Source organism: Chiloscyllium plagiosum, chromosome 7, assembly GCF_004010195.1.
Source record: "Chiloscyllium plagiosum isolate BGI_BamShark_2017 chromosome 7, ASM401019v2, whole genome shotgun sequence".
Lineage (NCBI taxonomy): Eukaryota > Metazoa > Chordata > Chondrichthyes > Orectolobiformes > Hemiscylliidae > Chiloscyllium > Chiloscyllium plagiosum.
Window position 1 is genome coordinate 80,104,502 of NC_057716.1, and position 15,034 is coordinate 80,119,535.

At 40.5% G+C, this 15,034-nt stretch overlaps 1 protein-coding gene across 3 annotated transcripts in view; it reads left to right on the plus strand.

Moving 5' to 3' along the window:
• Positions 1–15,034, plus strand: part of kynu (kynureninase) — a 176,257-nt gene that overhangs the window by 90,495 nt on the left and 70,728 nt on the right. For all 3 annotated transcript variants that reach the window (XM_043694093.1, XM_043694092.1, XM_043694094.1), the window contains one exon: positions 5,364–5,510. In XM_043694093.1, coding sequence (XP_043550028.1) covers positions 5,364–5,510 — 147 coding nt within the window. The remainder of the gene's footprint in view (positions 1–5,363; positions 5,511–15,034) is intronic.

Below are 15,034 nucleotides of genomic sequence, written 5' to 3' on the forward strand. Positions count from 1 at the left end.
TCAGCACTGCCTTCCTAACCTGCAATCTTCTTCCTGACCTCTCTGCCCCCACCCCAGTCTGACCTATCACCCTCACCTTGACCTCTTTCCACCTATCACATTTCCGACGCCCCTCCCCCAAGTCCCTCCTCCCTACCTTTTATCTTAGCCTGCTGGACAAACTTTCCTCATTCCTGAAGAAGGGCTTATGCCCGAAACGTCGATTCTCCTGTTCCCTGGATGCTGCCTGACCTGCTGCGCTTTTCCAGCAACACATTTTCAGCTGCTGAATTAGAAAGCAGAACCAAAAAGCTAATAATCTCTGAATTACTACTAGGGCCATGAGCAAATTGGCACAGAGTCAACAAGTTAAAAGAGGTAGACGAGTGACTCAAAGATTGGTGTTGGAGAAATTGGTTCAAATTCTTGGGACATTGGTACCAGTACTGGGGAAGATGGAGCTGTTCCAATAGAACAGGCTCCACTGCAATCATACTTGGACCAGAGTTGAAGGTGAAGGAACCCCTAGGGGCAGTGATAAAGTTATAAAATTATATAACTTGCCCTGCAGTTTGAGAGGGAGAAGATTAAATCAGATGCAACCATATTATAATTGAGTAAATGTAATTACAGAGAAATGAGGGAGGAGCTAACCAGAGATGATTGGAAGGGGAGTCCAGCAAGGAAGACAATGGAGCTGCAATGGCAAGGGTTTCAGGAGGTAGATCGGGAAGCACAACAGAAACGTATTGCAAAGAAGAAGAAACAAACTAAGGGGAGCATGAGATGAACCTGATGAAGGAAGGTAGGGACAGCATAAGAGTGGAAAGAAAATATATTATGTGGTGAAGGTTAGTGGGAAGCCACAGGATTGGGAAGCCTTTACAAGCCATCAGAGGATAACAAAAGAAAACAATAAAAGTGGAAACAAGCTCGTTAGAAATATAAAAGAATTCTGCAAGAGTTTTTTTTCCAGATACCTAAATGGTAAGAGTGAGGCGAGAGTGGACATTGGGTTGCTGGGAAATGAGGCTGGAGAAATAGTAATGGGGAGCCAAGAAATGGCAGAGGAGCTGATTGGTACATTTCATCAGTTTTCACGGTGGAAGATAGCAATATCAATACAGAACTTCAATAGCGTCAGAGGGCAGAGGTGAATGTAGCACCCATCACTGAGGAGAATGTGATGAGGGAGCTGGAAGGTCTGAAGGTGGATAAATCGCACAGACCAGATGGATTACATTCCAGAGTTCTGCTGGAAATAGCTGAGGAGATTGAATCATAGAATTCCCATAGGGTAGAAGAGGCCCTACTGAAGAGCATCCCACCCAGACCCACCATCTTACCCCATCCCTGTAACCATGGCATTTCCCATGGCTAATCCAACTTCCCTGCACATCCTTGGGCTGTGGAAGGAAACTGGAACACCCGGAGGAAACCAATGCAGACACGAGGAGAATGTGCAAATTCCACACAGTCACCCGAGAGTAGAATCAAACCTGAGTCCCTGGAATTGTGAGGCAGCAGTGCTAACCACAAGAATCAATGAAGTCAGACAAGTTCCCAGAGGATTGGATATTGACTAATGTAACACTCTTGGTTAAAACATAATGGAGACAGAAGATAGGAAATTACAAGGCTGATTCGCCTGACTTCAGGTAAGATTCTAGAGTCCATTATTAAGGATGAGATTGCAGACTATTTGGAAGTTCATAGTACAATAGGATGGAGTCAGCACAGCTTCATCAAGGGGATGTCATGTCTGACAAATCTGTTAGAATTCTTTGAAGAGGTTATGAGCAAGTTAGACAAAGGAGAGTAAATGGACATTATCTATTTGGATTTCCATTAGGCCTTTGAAAAGGTGCCATTCAGGAGGCTGCTAAATAAAGTAAGAGTACATGGTGTTAGGGGCCAGATACTAGCCCAACTGAAGGATTGGCTGACTGTCAGAAGAGGGAGAGTATGGATAAAGTTGTCTTTTTCAGGATGGCAGCTGGTGAATTATGGAGTTCTGCAGGGGCAGTGTTGGGAAACAATTATTCATGTTATACATTAACAATCTGGATAAAGGAACTGAGGGCATTGTTGCTAAGTTTGCAGATGATGGAAAGAAATGTGGAGGGACAGGTAGTTTTGAGGAAGCTGGAAGCAGCAGAAGGAATTGGACCAGCTAGGAAGACTGGGCAAAGAAGTGGCAGATGGAATACAATGTGGAGAAAGTGAGAGCTTGTGCATTTTGGTAGGAAGAATAGAGGCATAGACTGCTTTCTAAACAGGGATAGGCTTCAAAGACCTGATGCACATAGGGACTTGGGAGTCCTAGTTTAGGATTCTTCTAAAGTTAACATGCAGGTTCATTTGGCCATTAGGAAGACAAATTCAATGTCAGCATTCATTTTAAGAGGGCTGAATAACAAGAGCAAGGATGTACTGCTGAGTTTGTATAAGGCTCTGGTCAGACCACATTTGGAATATTATATGCAGTTTTGGGTCCTGTATGTATACTAGGATGTGCTGGCATTGAAGGAAGTCCAGAGGAGATTTACAAGCTGGATCCTGGGGATGAAGGGCTTGTCATATGAAGAGCAGTCAAGGACTCTGGGTCTGCACTCAATTCAGTTTAGAATGATGAAGGGGGATCTGATAAAATGTACAGAATACTGAGAAGCCTGGATAGATTTTTCCACTACTGGGAGAGAGTAGGACCTGAGGGTACAGCCTTAGAGTGAAGGGACAACAGTTTTGAATTGACATGGGAGGAATTTCTTCAACCAGAAGGTGTTTAATCTGTGGAACTCATTGGCACAAGTGTGGAGGTCAAGTCAGTTATTGCAGAAAGATAGAAATACGTTCATGATTGGTAAGAGGATCAAGAGTTGTACAGATAAGACAGGAGAACAGGGTTGATAAAATGGTGGAATAGACTCGGGCTGAATAGCCTAATTCTACTCCTAAATCTTATGGTCTGCTAGCATTCAGGAATCTACTCACAATTGAGTGATACAGAGAGTCGTATTGTTGTAGATTGCTATTTGATTTATTGCAGTTTCAGGACATTCGAGAAGCGCCTCATATAATTTCTGAATGCACAGGCAATTTATGTTGCTTAAGATTCAATGCAATTACAAATTAGGAACAATTTAATTGGAACACTTTACAGTTCAAGATGAAGTTCTGTAAAATCTATTTATATGCCATTTCATTTTTTAGTGTTATAAATTGCAGCAAGGCATCTCTATCTCAAAATAACTATGTATATGATGTGAGGTAAATCTTGCCACCCAAATGACGATGCCTCAATTCAAAGGTTAAACAAAAATCCTGATTCTTGCTTTCTCACTAAAAGCAAGCATGCAGGTATTGTAAGTAATTAGGAAGGCAAATGGTACATTGCTCTGCATTAGAAGGAGGTTTGAGTGCAGAAGTCAGAATGCATTTCTGATATTGTAAAGAGCCTTGATGAGGTTGTGCCTGAAATGTTGTGTGCAGTTTTGATTTCCTTATCGAAGGAATGATATATTTACAATGGTGCCATAGAGGTTTAGCAGGCCAATCCATGTAAGGGTGAGATGGTTTGATGAGGAGAGATTGAGGAAGTTGGATTCATAGTCTTTGGAGTTTTAAAGAATGAGGGGAGATCTAATAGAATTGTTCAAAAATCTCACAGAACATGACAGATAGAAACTTTCCTCTGCCTGTTAAGTGTAGAACCAGTAGACATAATTTCCAAATATGGAGGACGCCTTTTAAGACTGAGGTGAGGAGGAAATTCTTCACACAGTGGTGAATATTTTGAATTCTTTACCCCAGGTGGCAGTAGAAGCTCAATCATTGAATAGATTCAAGAGAGAAATTGATAGCTTTCTGGAAACTAATGATATAAAAGGATATGGACATAGTGTGAGAATGTGAGGTGGATGATCAGACAAGATGTAATGGAATGGTGCAGCAGGCTCAACAGGGTGAATGGCCTATTCTAGTTCCACTGCTTATCATAGCAAGTAAGGTTTAATTTGAATGTTTTGTTCCTTCAGTGAAATACGTGACATGACACAATTTCCAGAAGATTGAAAGTGAGCTAATGCTGATGTGATAATGTTCTGACAAAGAAACATTTAGAGTACCATGTTTTCCTTCGACAATTAAAGTCAGCAACTTTATTGGACTGTCATTCACTGCCTTCTCTTCCATTCACTCCATATTCTCAGTGGAACTTCAGTCGGATTTGCTCCGTGGAGCATCTTCCTTGCTTTTTCCACCAGTGTTGTCCTCCTTCTGATTGTTCCTTTTCTCAGTTGTCGTATCAGATTGCTTCAAGGTGCTGCTGACTATAGGGATACCATTCCCAGACTCTTAGCTCATGCATTGAGATACTGATGTGAAATACCAACAATACAGTCATAAAACTGTCCAAATATCAATATAATTTTGCACCTGTAACTTATGGCCAAAATTAATATGGAAAACATAGTTAATTGAATTTAAGCATCCATGCACAACATGAGATTGGTTAAAACGCAACAGGCGATGAAGGGCATTCCTGCTACAATGTTCAAATGTGGTTTGCATGACACTATTTTCTAACATTCATGCCATTCCGCATTATCACGTCCAATGTCTTCTTGTTAATATGTTTCCCTTTACAATCTGGAACTTAGAGTCATAGAGTCATAAAGATGTACAGCACGGAAACAGACCCTTCGGTCCAAGCCGTCCATGCCGACCAAATATCCCAACCCAGTCTAGTTCCACCTGCCAGCACCCGGCCCATATCCCTCCAAACCCTTCCTATTCATTTACCCATCCAAATGCCTCTTAAATGTTGCAATTGTACCAGCCTCCGCCACTTCCTCTGGCAGCTCATTCCATACCCGTATCACCCTCTGTGTGAAAAAATTGCCCCTTAGGTCTCTTTTATATCTTTCCCCTCTCACCCTAAACCTATGCCCTCTAGTTCTGGACTCCCCAACCCCAGGGAAAAGACTTTGCCAGTTTACGCTATCCATACCCCTCATTTTTTTTCTATTTAAGTGTTTGAAGAAAATAATCTTTGTGATTTTGCTTTACAGAAGAGTAAAGCACAATTTAGAATGCTTTAATTTGACAGATAGGAAAGTCTTTATCTTTCTTTTCATAAATATCAGACATGTATTGGAAGCTTGTAATATATTTTGGAAGAGAATGACTGACAGTGGAAGATGTTAAATTTTCTGAAGCACTTGAAGTTTTCCAAAGGCCATAATTTTTGGAATTGTGTTGAAATCCTGGACATGTTTTCCACATTAAACTGAAAAATATTTTAAACTTTCAATGACTGTATGAACTACAATTTTGTTATTTAACTTTACCATCAAAAAGCATAATCAGTTGTTTGTTTTTAGGGAGAAGAAACCCTGAGAAGTGAAAATATTTTATCTACAATAGAAAAAGAAGGTGACAGCATCTCTGTGATTCTGTTCTGTGGGGTACAATATTACACTGGACAGCTGTTTGACATGCTTTCGATAACAAGGGCAGGACACGCTAAGGTGAGTCAAACCAATCAACTCAAGTTTAATGTCGAAAATACACAATAAGTTCCTCAATTTCTGAAAACAGATAAGATAAAGTTATGTTTTAGCTGGAAAATGGAACATAAGCAAATACCTTTACAGTGCAGTGTGAGGCAAAGAAGGGGATAAAGGTCACAGATATCAGATATAATGGCTCCTCCCACAGAAAGGCAAATAATAGCTGTAAAATGTTTGAGCAATGTGAATCTGCTTGAAAACTATTATTCTTTCATGGGATGTGAGTATTGCAGTATAGGTTAACTTTTATTGTAGACCCGAAGTAGCCCTTGAGATGGTGATGGTTAACTACTTTCTTGAACTGCTGCAGTCCATTGGCATAAGTACACCTGTAGTGCTGGAAGGGAAGAAAGCTCCTGATTTTTGATCCAGTAATAATGAAGGAAAGAAAATATAAGCTGAATTTTAAGCGGTGTCATTATTTCAACAATTCCACTCCAGCTCATTCTTAAAGAATGGATTTGAGCCCACCTGTGTTTGACTAGATCATCATGCAACAAATTGATGGCCAGGAGACAATTAATTGGTTCAATGGTAAACTTCTATGCTCATCTAGTAATGAACTCCCAGCTCTTTCCAATATGCCCTTGTCCAACAGGTCTGAGAATTGCTGCATTTGATTAGTAAGTAGTCTCAAATCAGAGCAGTATCACAGGGAGCGGTAGACAATGCTAGAGCTACAGATCTTCCCTGAAGAAGAAGTGCCATGGACCCATAATTAGAGGTAGTTCTAGGGTTTGGCTTAAGGTAAACCCAGATTTTTTTCTTAAAGCAAAGGCAAGTTTTTTAAAATTCAATCACAGATATGAGCATTGCTGACTGAATCATTATTTATTGCATATCCCAAGTTGCCCATTGATCTCTGTGGCATGTCAGGGCCATTTTAGAGGATACTTCAGAGTCAACCACACTGTTAAGGGTTTGAAGTCACTTGTAGCCCAGACCAGGTAAGGATGACAGATTTAATTCCCTAAAGGATATTAGTGAACCAGACATTATTTTTTTAAAGATCAATTGACAGTGATTTTTGATTCTAGACATTTTATTGAATTCAAATTCGCTGTCTGTCACAGCAAGATTCCAACCAGTATACCCAGAACATTAGCCTTGGATTATGGATTACTATCCCAGTGACATTATCACAACTCCACTGCTTTCCAGTTCGACTGGACTTGCCAACTTGGCCTCCTCAGTGAGAATATGGGAGCTGGCCATTTCAGGGCTAGGGAGATCACATGCAGAAAGTGTTTATTGGAAAATGGATTTCCAAATAGGAGAGACTGCCCATCAGGTCACAATAAAGCTGGCAGGTGATGACATTAACCCTTCCCACCCAAGTAAAATCCCAATTATGGCAGTTGCAGGTCCTTAAATGGCCATTGACTGACCATTTAAAGACTTGAATGGTAATGTGAAATCACTCCTCAGTGGTGAGTAAAATCAGAAAGGCGGTGAGTGGATATTGGGTATCGTGCCAACTTCATCCCACCCAATTTTACATCAAAAATTGAACAATAATTCAAATTCATAATATTGTTTGGTTTGGAGGAAATCTTGTCGGTGATATTGTTTCCCTTCACCTTGTGCTTCTGGTGGTGAAGGTCATGAGTATGGAATGTGCTATCAGACCTGTGATAATTGTTGCAGTGTAATGAATGTTCATGATTACAGTTATCCGTTGACCTTAGTAAGAAATTTTTAGCCAGTTTATTGAGCTTGATAAGAAGTAGCAGTTTAGATATGATACATGAGTTAATTAAACAAAGAAATTTTGCAATTGTAATAATTAGGGATGTTGCATTGATGTCAGATGACACACAGGCTTTGGTGTGGAATGTATTGGTCTCAATAATGTTGTGAAGGCAAAATCTGGGCTCTAGCCAAAGTGTTGGGAAACTCTTCCCTGTGTCTTGGTCCTCTTCTTCAGATCCATCTTCCATCTGGCGAACATAGGTCCCTGGTGAGGATTGCCACCTATAAGGACCACTTGATGAGGACCATTGCCTGCTCCTGAGCACTTGCTGATATACTCACTTTCTAGGGTGTGATAGTTTACATTATGGCAATCAATTATCTAAATCCTTTTGGCCAGTGACCATGGAGCATTTACATGTGAGGTCAAATCAATGTTGTTCCCTTGTCCATTTCCATTTGAAGCCAACTTTTCATTCCTTCTCAGAACAAAAATTTCTTGTTTTCCAAAACATCGCATTCATAATAAGGTAATCTGGCATCTGATAGACCTTTTATTTACACTTGTAGAAAGCTGGACATTAGCTATTTTAATCAACCTGTTCAGGCATTTATGGCACACCTCTGCAACAGATGGAACTTGAACCTAGGCCTCCAAGACCAGAGATAGGGACACTACAGGTGCAAAATAAAAGTTCACAAGACTAATTACAATTGTAACACAGTTAGATGAAGTCACATGTTACTCAGAAAATACTCAATATGGAATAATAAAATAACAGAGTTTTAAAGGGACCCCAATTTCTAACAAGCTTGTACATGGTGCATACTTTTGCCATGTTTGCAGCTGTTGGATGAAGCCCTTATTTACGTTGATGGATAGGGTATAAATCAAACCACCTACCTTGTCCTGGGTGGGGTCAACTTTCTTGAGTATCATTGGAGCTCCTGCATTCATCCAGGCAAGTGAAGAGCATTCTTTCACACTCTTGACTTCTAGATGGTGGTTCCCCCCTTCTCCAGTTTCCTCATTTCCCCTCCCCCCACCTTGTCTCAGTCAAATCCCTCGAACTCAGCACTGCCTTCCTAAACTGCAATCTTCTTCCTGACCTCTCCGCCCCCACCCCACTCCGGCCTATCACCCTCACCTTGACCTCCCTCCACCTATCGCATTTCCAAAGCCCCTCCCCCAAGTCCCTCCCCCCTACCTTTTATCTTAGCCTGCTGGACACACTTTCCTCATTCCTGAAGAAGGGCTTATGCCCGAAACGTCGATTCTCCTGTTCTTTGGATGCTGCCTGACCTGCTGCGCTTTTCCAGCAACACATTTTCAGTTCTAGATGGTGGACAGGCTTTGAGGAATCAGCAGGTGTATCACTCGATGTTGAATTCCTAGCCTCTGAGTTGCCATAATATTTATTTGCCTGTTGAGTCCAATTGCTAGGAAGCAAATATCACCCACATAAATAAGTGACATACTTTTAAAAAAGGACAAGGGTGCAAAAGTAGTCAAATGAGGCATTGGAAATTATTTGAATCAATATGTAAACTTGGGAGCAACTAAATATCTTAAAATTTCTACTTTGAAAATATAGAAATGGGAAGTGAGAGGATGCAGACAAATGTATCTGCAAGGAAATTACAGAGTGCAAGAGTTATAGCATGGTTATAATGGAGGATTTTACTGATTTGGATATAATTGGAATATGAGCATAAATGGGGTATGAAGGAGACAGTAACTGAAGTATGTCAGAAGAAGTTTCCTTAGCGTACGTTTCTAGTCCAATGAGAAAATATGCACCTTGAGACACGATTCTTGGATTAATGTGAGCCACACTAATTGCGAAGAAGTTATAAGGCAGTCGCAGGAATATGGGTAGATCAAATGAGTGGGCAAAGGTCTGGCATGCGGAACATCTACGAGAAAGTGTGAAGTTGTTCACTTTGGTAGGAAGAATTTCAAAAAGAGCAAGTTGCCTAAATGGAGAATGATTGCAGAATTCTAAGGTGAAGAAGTGTCCAGATGGTTTAGCAGCTATTGTAATGGTACCCTTTATTATGAAAAGAGGGTTGTTCTGGTTCAGTTATACAGAACATTGGTGAGACTACATCTTAAAATGATGCTTTTCTCTTGGGGTGAGTCTAAAGCTAGGGGGTATTGTTTTAAACTGGGGCTCCCCTTTTGGCAGAGAGGTGAGAATTTTTTCACTCAAGTTGGGAACTCTTTGCTGTAGAATGCAGGGAAGGTGAGTTCATTGATAAAAGAAATGCAATTATAAGCCAAGCAATTCCACACCAACCCTATGGTAGAGAAATATCAACAATAATTTAGGACAGAATTATGTGTTGTAATTGTTGCAGCAACAACCACTCGGAACTGATGGTTGAGAGACAGTGCTGCCACCAATCCTCCTTTCTGGATATTTTCCGAATCAATCTGCTCACACAGGATATAGCCCACCTTTGGAGAAAATGATACTTAAGCTGAGGCCTCCTGGCCCAGATGTAGAGACACTGCTGCTGCACCAGAAGAACCTTCTAATCTTGCTTTCTAAACTGTATATAAAGGCCTATTTTTGCATTGTAGATGATAAACCATTCTTAATGAGAAGCGTAACAATAGTTACAAATCATTGGCTTGTGTTACATAATAATTGGACTATCAGGAGTCCATGATGATGCATCTGTCTGCATTAGGATCTTGATTTCCCCATCCAAAAACTATAAAACAGCATCACATCAGGTGCTGCTTCATGTAGTCTATAAAGTTAGCTCTGTCAGAGCTATTATGTTTTGCATCAGCATGCATAAATAAGGGTTAATTATGAAAAGATAGATGGAAATTTCATTTAATCAACTCACAAAAGTTTTTGGGGAGATAATGTGATTGATCAGGGTAATGATATTGATATGCTATATATTGACTTTCAGATGCAATGCCACAGAACAGATTTGCAAGCAAGGTTTAAGAACATAGAATAAAAGGGACAGTAGAGACATGGGTATTACATTGCCTGCTTGATAGGAAACAATTAGTTACTGGACATAGTTACTGGCAGCATGGTGGCTCGGTGGTTAGCACTGCTGCCTCACAGTGCCAGGGACCCAGGTTTGATTCCAGCCTCGGGCAACTGTCCGTGTGAAGTTTGCACGTTTTGCCCGTGTCTTTGTGGATTTCTTCTGGGTGCTCTGGTTTCCTCCTACAATCTAAATATGTGCAGATTAGGTAAGTTGGCCATGCTAAATTGTCCATGGTGTTCAGGGAAGTGTAGTTTAGGTGCATTAGTCAGGGGTAAAAATGTAGGGTAGGGGAACGGGTTTGGTTGGGTTAGTCTTTGGAGGGTCAGTGTGAACTTGTTAGGCTGAAAGGCCTGTTTCCACACTGTAGGAATTCTATGATCTTTCAGACTGGGAAATGGTTTATTGTGGAGTTCTCCAATGGCAAATATTAGGACTTTTGCTTTTCCCAATTATCAGGAATAAACTAAACCATGTTGTAAAAACATCATTTTAAAATTTATAAATGGTGCAAAACATAGAAGCATTAAAAGCTGAGAGAAGAGTAGTGCACAACTTCTAAAGGACATAATCCTTTGAGACCAAAGGCACTTCTTCAGAACTTTCAAAATATTAACTCTGTTTCTCCCACCAGAGATGCTGACATACCTGCTGGGTTTCTTCAGTACTTTCTGATTTTATTATTTCAAATTTCAAGCATCTGCAATACTTTGATTTTACTTGAGTTGTAAGCCATCTTCTCTTTGACCTTTTAACTTTTCATAGAAATCCCATGATAAATCTTTCTTCAACCCAATATTGTCTGACCAGCTCCATATTCTGCTAACTTGGAAATATGTGCTATTTATGTACATCCACACTTTTAAGATGAAATGTCATTTCCAAATGCATTTCATGACACAATGTAGGTATGCGTAATTATGGAACACAAAACAATTATATTCAATGATGCCCTCACTCTTTATCTTGGATTCATACAATTCCTTGTCAATCTTCAAAAATCTTCAAACTATTCTGTCATTGTTATATTCTTGATAGCACTATATTCTCTTTTCCAGTGATATGAACATTTGTTATATTATAATTGAATTAAAAAGTTCTATTGAACTAGTCTGACATTTCAGGTTTTGAATTTCCCTACAATTATTAAGAGACGATTGTCAGTTTGTGGTAGAATATAGGAACATAGGAACAGCAATAGGCCATTCAGCCCCTTAAGCCTGCTCTGTCATTCAATAAGATCATGGCTGGTCTGTGACCTAACTCCATATATCTACCTTGGGCCCATATGCCTTGAAACCCTTGCTTATATTTTTTTTAAGAATCCCTATAGTGTGAAAACAGACCATCAGGCCCAAAATGACTCCACTGAGTAATGCACTCAGACCCATTCCCCTACCCTATTATTCTGCATTTCCCCTGACTAATGCACCTAACGTACACACTCCTGAATGCTATGGATAATCTAACATGGCCAATTTACCTCTCCTGTACTTCTTTGGATTGTGGGTGGAAACCCACACAGACATGGGGAGAATGTACCAACTCCACACAGACAGTCACCCCAGGCCAGAATCAAACCTGGGCCCCTGGCACTGTGAGACAGCTGTGCTAACCACTGAGCCATACTGCCACTGATAAAAGTTAAAATTTGTTAATCTCAGATTTAACTTTAACAATTAAATTAGCGTTGACTGCCATTTGAGGAAGAGAGTTCCAAATCTCTTCTACTCTTTCAATGTAGATATGCTTTCTAACATCTTTCCTAATTGGCCTAGCCCTAATATTTAAACTATGCCCCATGAATCTAGAATCTTCAACCAGTGGGAATAATTTATTTTTATCTATCCTGCCTTTCCTTTTAATACCCTTAAGACCCTTAAACCTCCAAAATCTAGAAAATAAGGCCCTGACTGGCAAATCTCTCCTCATAATTTAATCCCTGAGGTCCAGGTATCATTCATGTACCCCTGCAGTGAAGGTCCTCCAAACTTCCTTCCTGAGGTGTGCTGTCCAAAGCTGCTCGCAGTACTTCAAGTTGGGTCTAAATAGTTTTATTGTAACTGCAACGTAACATCTGCAGGTCTATATTTTCGCCATTCAGATCTGAGGGCCAGCATTTCATTAGCATTCTTGACGATGTTCAGTACTGTTTGTGGTATTTTAACCCCTGAATACCAAATCTCATTAGGCTTGCACTATATTCAACCTTATGCCTTCTAAAAAAATACTCTGATCTATCCCTTTTTCAGTTTGACATGCATTACCTCACACATATCAAAGCCGTGAATAACTATTGTAAATAATTGAGGCCCCAACACAATTCCTGTGGAATAACACTAGTAATGTCCTGCCAATGTGAGTGTCATTATTCCAACTGGATGTTTCCTGTGACTCAACCAATTTCCTATCCATATCAATAATTTGCCCTCAATTCCATGAGCTTCCTCCCCAGCTAACAGTCTTGTGTGGGACTTTATCAAAAGCCTTCTGAAAGCCCATTTAAACAACATCCATTGGTTTACCTCTCTTCACCACCTTTGTCACCTCTTCAAAAAACTCTGAGATTTGTCAGAGATTGCCTTCGTGAATCCATGTTGACTCTCCTTGAATAACTAAAATTTTGTGAGATGATCAGTTATCCTATCCTTGATTGTACACACCACCAAATTCACCACCACAGACATCAAGCTAACTGGTTTGAAGTTCCTTGGCTTCCTTCTGTCACCCTTCTTAAGAGCTGAGTGACATCAGCAAATTTCCTGTTCAGAAGTGCAACTCCTCAATTCAGGCAATTACTTTATGTTTGTGGTGGACATAAATTTTGAAATGTTTAAAGGCTAGTAACACTTCCAAAGTTTCCTTATTTATGTTAGAATCATTTTCTTAGAAAAGTACCTTTCAGGTTTCTCTCTGCTTGATAATACTAATTGACTGAAAAAGGTCAAACCCACCCTCAATCACTGACATCATCATTCTAAAAGATTTGTGAAATTGAGATTGACAACACCAATCCATTTGTTAGAATTGTCTTCAGATTCCTAAAAAGCTTTTGTCACTCTTGTGACCCTTGCCTGTTTTCATAATCAATCAGTGAGATGTACAACTAATGAGATAAAGCTTAGCACAAATTTCCAATAAAAACCACAATTCCTCGAAGATATCATGGTTCACATCTATTTTTCGGAACAGGGAATTCTAGTTTTGCCTTTATTTTCACTGTTCTTTGAAACACTTGTCATTGTCCTAAGATGTCCTAAGATCCTGGATAAATTCAAATGGCATGACTCACCTTTGATACAATCTTTTTGATGCTTTAAAATCTGATATTTCTTTAGCTCTCTGTTGATTGTACTTTCCAGTATCCCTGCTGTAATAATTCATTTTCAAAAGAAATGAGACACTGATTTTATTGCTGTATATGCCTTTCTATAATTTATGGAGAATCTGGTCAGCTCATCAGGTTGACAAACTAATATTGCAGTTGAAACTTTATTGCTGGAACAGCACTGCAGGTCAGGCAGCATCCAGGGAACAGGAGATTCGACGTTTCGGGCACAGGCCCTTCTTCAGGAATGAGCAGAGAGTGTTCAGCAGGAGAAGATAAAAGGTAGGGAGGAGGGACTTGGAGGAGGGGCGTTGGAAATGTGATAGGTGGAAAGAGGTCAAGGTGAGGGTGATAGGTCGGAGTAGGATGGAGGCGGAGAGGTCAAGAAGAAGACTGCAGGTCAGGAAGGCGGTGCCGGGCTGGAGATATTCGGCTGAGACAAGGTGGGGGGAGGGGGGATGAAGAAACTGGTGAAGTCCAAGTTCATCCCCTGTGGTTCCGACTGGGAACCCTCCAACTTATCTTCCGACTGGGAACCCTCCAACTTCTCCATTCTGATCTCCAGCATCTGCAGTCCTCACTTTCTCCTATGTATAGTAAAGGTGTCAGTTTGATTATATGTTGAGGTTTTCCTACTACCTGACAAGAATGGGACATTTTACAGCAATGTGTTATGTCCTTATGAAGAATTGGCTTGATAAAATACAGATTTGTCAATGCTTGACTTTCCCTTAAAGCTACACCATAGGAATTTCATTTGGTACTTGCAGTATCTCTGTACAATACCTGGCCTGTACTACTATCTGATGAACCTTCATTTGCAGGTCTGTGAAAATGGCTCCTCTACCTCATCAGGAATCCAAAGTATCATAATATCCTTTTTGGAACTCCTTCAGCCTCAACTTCTTTATGGGCTGACTGTGTTATAAATGCTTATTTTCAGGTCTGCTTTTAAGCCTCAATTAAAAAAAAGATTTATGAAACATTTCTTTTGAATTATGCACACATTTGAAGAAAGTTTCAGCGACTCCAACATCATCTTTGGGTATCAGTTAGACCTCTGGCAATGGATTTTATTTAGGAGAAAGTGAGGACTGTAGATGATGGAGATCAGAGCTGAGAAATGTGTTGCTGGAAAAGCGCAGCAGATCGGGCAGCATCCAAGGAGCAGGAGAATCGACGTTTCGGGCATAAGCCCTTCTTCAGGAATGAGGAGGGTGTGCCAAGCAGGCTAAGATAAAAGGTAGGGAGGAGGGACTTGGGGGAGGGGAGTTGGGAATGCAATACGTGGAAGGAGGTTTAAGGTGAGGGTGATAGGCCGGAGAGGTCGGGAAGAAGATTGCAGGTCAAGAAGGTGGTGCTGTGTCTGAGGGTTGGGACTGAGATAAGGTGGGGGGAGGGGAAATGAGAAAGCTGGAGAAATCTGCATTCATCCCTTGTGGTT